This window comes from Didymella exigua, assembly GCF_010094145.1.
Source record: "Didymella exigua CBS 183.55 unplaced genomic scaffold M421scaffold_38, whole genome shotgun sequence".
Lineage (NCBI taxonomy): Eukaryota > Fungi > Ascomycota > Dothideomycetes > Pleosporales > Didymellaceae > Didymella > Didymella exigua.
In genome coordinates, this window is record NW_022984812.1 from 260,662 (window position 1) to 264,945 (window position 4,284).

At 43.7% G+C, this 4,284-nt stretch overlaps 1 protein-coding gene across 1 annotated transcript; it reads left to right on the forward strand.

Annotated features, from left to right (window-relative positions):
• Window positions 1-3,266: 3,266 nt before the first annotated feature.
• M421DRAFT_72347 (uncharacterized protein) lies at window positions 3,267-3,513 on the forward strand (the record flags this gene model as incomplete). Its single annotated transcript, XM_033596868.1, has 2 exons — window positions 3,267-3,344; window positions 3,412-3,513. 2 exons carry the CDS (start codon window positions 3,267-3,269, stop codon window positions 3,511-3,513), a joined length of 180 nt encoding a protein of 59 aa, XP_033444760.1.
• Window positions 3,514-4,284: the final 771 nt, after the last annotated feature.

A 4,284-nucleotide genomic window follows, 5' to 3' on the forward strand; every position in this document is an offset into this window, starting at 1 on the left:
GTAGCTTCGAGGGCGGTACTCCACGTAGGTTCTCGTCAAGTATACGCTGCAGAATCACCTCCTCTTCTAGCTTCGTCAGGCGCTTTGATCTGGGCTCGCAGTCGCGTCTAGAGGGCTTCCCGTCACGTCGTCGTTGTATCGTCCTACGAGGAACGCTGTAGACTGCCTCAGCACGTCGCAGGCTCGTAATCTGGTCGCATTTAATGTCAGAGAGGGCAAGCTGCACGTCAGCTTCAGTATAGGGCTTGTGAGGTTGTGGTTGTTGAGACATTACGCGTTGAGTGTCGCGCATGCGCTTTGCTGGTGTTCGTGGGGCGCTCACTGAGGTGGGGCGCTCACTGATAAAACAGGTTAAGTAATAATATATATATATAGAGGAGACTCTTATAGTTAGTAAAGTAGCTAACTTAATTACTAAAAAGGAGGGTAGGGGTTATAGTAAGGGTAAGATGCCTACAAAGAGGGTGCATGTTAGATAACACTATAGGTGTTGCAGTAAGATTAGACATAATTCCTGCACTTGTAAGGTAGAAATAGAGGACATAGATAATAGTAAAGCTTCTAAATAATACTATCTAGGCCTGTAAACAATTATTTATTCGTGTTGTGTTGTGATATAGCGCTGCGCAGGCGTTCTGTTGTTGAAAGTGCGGCGCTCGGTTGGGTGCGGCGCTCGCTTGTGAAACACGTTATACTTTATATGCTGTAGTAATAATCTCCTGTGTTAGGGCGTCTAGTCCTGAAGAGCTGCTTTAGATTTGTGCTGAGCAAGCGTATTCTAGCTCTTCTATAGTAAGATTAGGCCATTCCCAGTTGCTTGGTTGGTAGTTGTCCCACTCTATAGGCCTAGAGGCAGGAGGGCTGGGGAAGAGAGTTTCTCTTAGTGCAGAGCATTTGCCTTAAAAAGATTCCTCTATTCCCCTTAGGCCTTAGATAGCAGGTATATTCTAGCTATAAGTAGTTCTAGTATAAGCCATAGCTTTAAAGATTGATTAAGGGTCCTCTCTCTCTAGGAATTGGTTCCAATGGTCGCGTTTAGCTATTTTGACAGCTTGTAGATAGCTGTTTCTAGCTATTAGATAGTCTCTTTTCCAGGTGTAGGCACTTGTTGGGCTAACAGCAAGTTCTCTCTGCAGTTGGCGTTGTTTGCTGAGCATGCTTGTCCTAAGTGCTTTAAGGTCTTGATTCCACCAGGGCGTGCTTTTTGCAGTGGTAGAGCATTGTGGAATTGCTGCCTTAGCTGCTTTAGTTATAGCTGTAGTGAGCTCTTTGGCTAGTGTTTCTAGCTGCTCTTCTAGGTCTTGGTCTTCTCCTTAGAGAAGTGCTAGAGATCTGCTTGTAGAGTAGTTTAGAGTGTTTGCGTTGCTAAGAGCAGAGCTGTTTGCTATCTCCTTTGCTAGCACTTTCCTAAATTTGCTTTCTTAGTGTTAAACCTAGGAGCAGGTTTGTTAAGTTGCTGTGTTCTAGGCGTCCTTATTATAAATAAGATGCCTAGGTGGTCAGAGCCAATTCTACCTAGCGTTTGCCAGTCTTCTATAAGGTTCGCCAAGCAGGATGGCGGAGGGCAAGATAGAGGTGCTAAGGAGCTTTCTCTCTATTGTGATAATGCCTTGTGTGTCTAGCTGCATCGGGAAAAGTTTTTCTGTTGTTGAAATCAGGAAATCGTGGCATTGTACTATAGGCAACAGTAGGACTTATAGGCCTACAACAGTTATTCAATGTGCATTCAATGTCTAGCCAATTTCAAGCCAACAGCTCTAATGGTCCTAACAGCTGTAATGGCTAACGTAGATTATCACCGAGCTGGCCATATCACCGAACCGGCCACTTTCTCTTAGCACGACCACCTTTTACCCCAACACAACATGCCTTAACAACAACAACTTCAGAATACTACTAGAGAAGGCAGAGTTATCCTTGCTATCTAGGCCTTCTACGCTGGCCAATTTCACAGTATCCATAGTGCTGCTAGAGCATTGAACGTACCTTATTAGCAGGTCTCTAATTGCCTTTGCAATATCACGTTTTAACTAGACATACGCGCTAATTGCTAGAAACTTACTATACTAGAGGAGCAGACAATTATCTAGTATATACTTAACCTTAATTCGCGAGGATTTGCGCCCCAGCTATGTGAGGTGGCAGATATGGCTAATAAGATACTTAGTGTGCGTGGTGAAGAGCCTGTTGGCAAACTATGGGCTAGCAGGCTTGTGACGCGTTCAGACGAGCTTAAAATGGCCTTCAATCAAGCCAAGGATAGACAGAGGATACTACAGGAAGATCCTGAGATAATTAGCGCGTGGTTTAAGCTGGTAGAGGATACTTAAGTTAAGTATAGCGTTTGCAACAATAACGTGCACAACTTTAATAAAACTAGGTTCTAGATAGGCGTTGCTTTGTCTTTAAAGGTTGTAACAGGCTTAGAGAGACGTGCTCGGCCAGAGCTTGTTCAGCCAGGTGATCGCGAGTGGGTTACCGTTATCCAGAGCATCTGCGCCGCTGGGTATGCAACCCCGCCTTTCATCATCTACAAAGGACGCGTCCACATCTCTGCCTAGTATAAGGAGACAGATATACCCCACGATTAGAAGCTCTTAGTCTCTAAGAACAGTTAGACAAACAACATGCTTAGCCTTAAGTAGTTAAAGCACTTTAACACGCATACAAAGACGCGTTAGGTAGGAGTGTATAGGCTGCTTATCTTAGACAGCTATAAGAGCTATCTTAACTAGGAGTTTAAGGACTATTGCCTAGAGAACTAAATCCTTACTCTCTGCATGCCACCTTACTTGTTGCACATCCTCTAGCTACTTAACATAGTCTATTTCTTGCTGTTAAAGCGCAAGTACTCCTAATGCGTTCAAGACTTAGCACACTAACGCATCTTCTATATTAATAAGGAAGGCTTCCTACTAGCCTTTAGGGACACGTTCCTTAATGTGTTTACAAAGGTTAACTGCTAAAAGGCCTTTAAGGCATTAGGGCTTGTTCCTACTAACGCGCAGGTGGTGTTAGATCGCCTTGAAGTGCGGCTGCATACCCTACCAGCAGTACCTCTACCCAAAACGCTGTGGCAATCCAAGACGCTGAGCAATACACACGAGTTTGGGTCTCAATCTAAGCTTGTAAGCGACTCCTTCTAACGATCGCCAAGTGCAGCGCAAGAGGGGTTCTCAAAGCTTGTAAAAGGGGCTGAAGAGATGCTGCACGAAAACGTCCTTATCAAGGCCCGCGTGCGAGAGCTTGAAGAGCAATTAGCAGTAATGACTAAGAGAAAATCGCGTAAGAGAAAGCAGATTCAGCATGGTGGCACACTTGAGTATGGCCCAGCAGCATCGCGGGTAGCTGCTGAGACGTGTGTAGCAGCTCAGCCATCTAAGAAGACTCAGGGTGGAGGTAGTTAACTAGGAGCTCAGTCAACTGTTCAGCGCTGTGGGAACTGCAGCAAAACTAGACACAACGCACGAACGTGCTAGGAGGGTGCAGAAACATCTTCTAAATCTAATGTAAGCACGCAGTATGCTAGGTCACTATTTAATAGCAAGTAGTTGTAGTTGCAGTAACTTGTGTTAGTCGTGCTAAGAGAAAATGGCCGGTTCGGTGATATGGCCGGCTCGGTGATAATCTACGTTACAACAACTCCTAATCCTGCTATAATAGTAGCTCTGCTTAATAAACTATACTTTTATTATATTAATATACTACTATGTCTCCTCTTTAAAATAAGCTATTAAACAACATTATAGGCCTAGCAATAGAATAGTTATTAAGTGTAGAAGGTTTTAAGCTTAATGTTCCTTCCTAAGACACTAAGCTAAGATTCTTTGCTAGGGCTCTAGCAGCCTAAATGTTAGAAAATATAAGAATATTATTCAAGAATAGTAGGTAAACCAAGAATTTTACGCCTAGGCCTGCCTGCTCTGCAAGCTCCTGTTGCGCTGCTGCTGTGTGTGTGTGTGTGTGTGTTGTGGTCAGCAGGTGCTATGCTGTATGCTGTTGCAGCTGCTACGTTGTGTGCGGGCGCAGCTGCAGCTGCTATGGTGTGCTGTCGCAACTTCAAAACACAAACCTTCAACAAACAAACCTTCAACGCTCTATAACTCGCGTTGTAGTAGGCCTACAATAATAATTTTTTGCTTATTTTGAAGCTACAATTTCGCTCTATCTGTATATGAAATTTCGCAATTTTTAAATATTTAATGCTAGTGCTAGCACTAAGGGTAGCTATATAACAATATTGCAACGTTATTTTAAGTTTGTTAAATATAGGCACTTAGCATT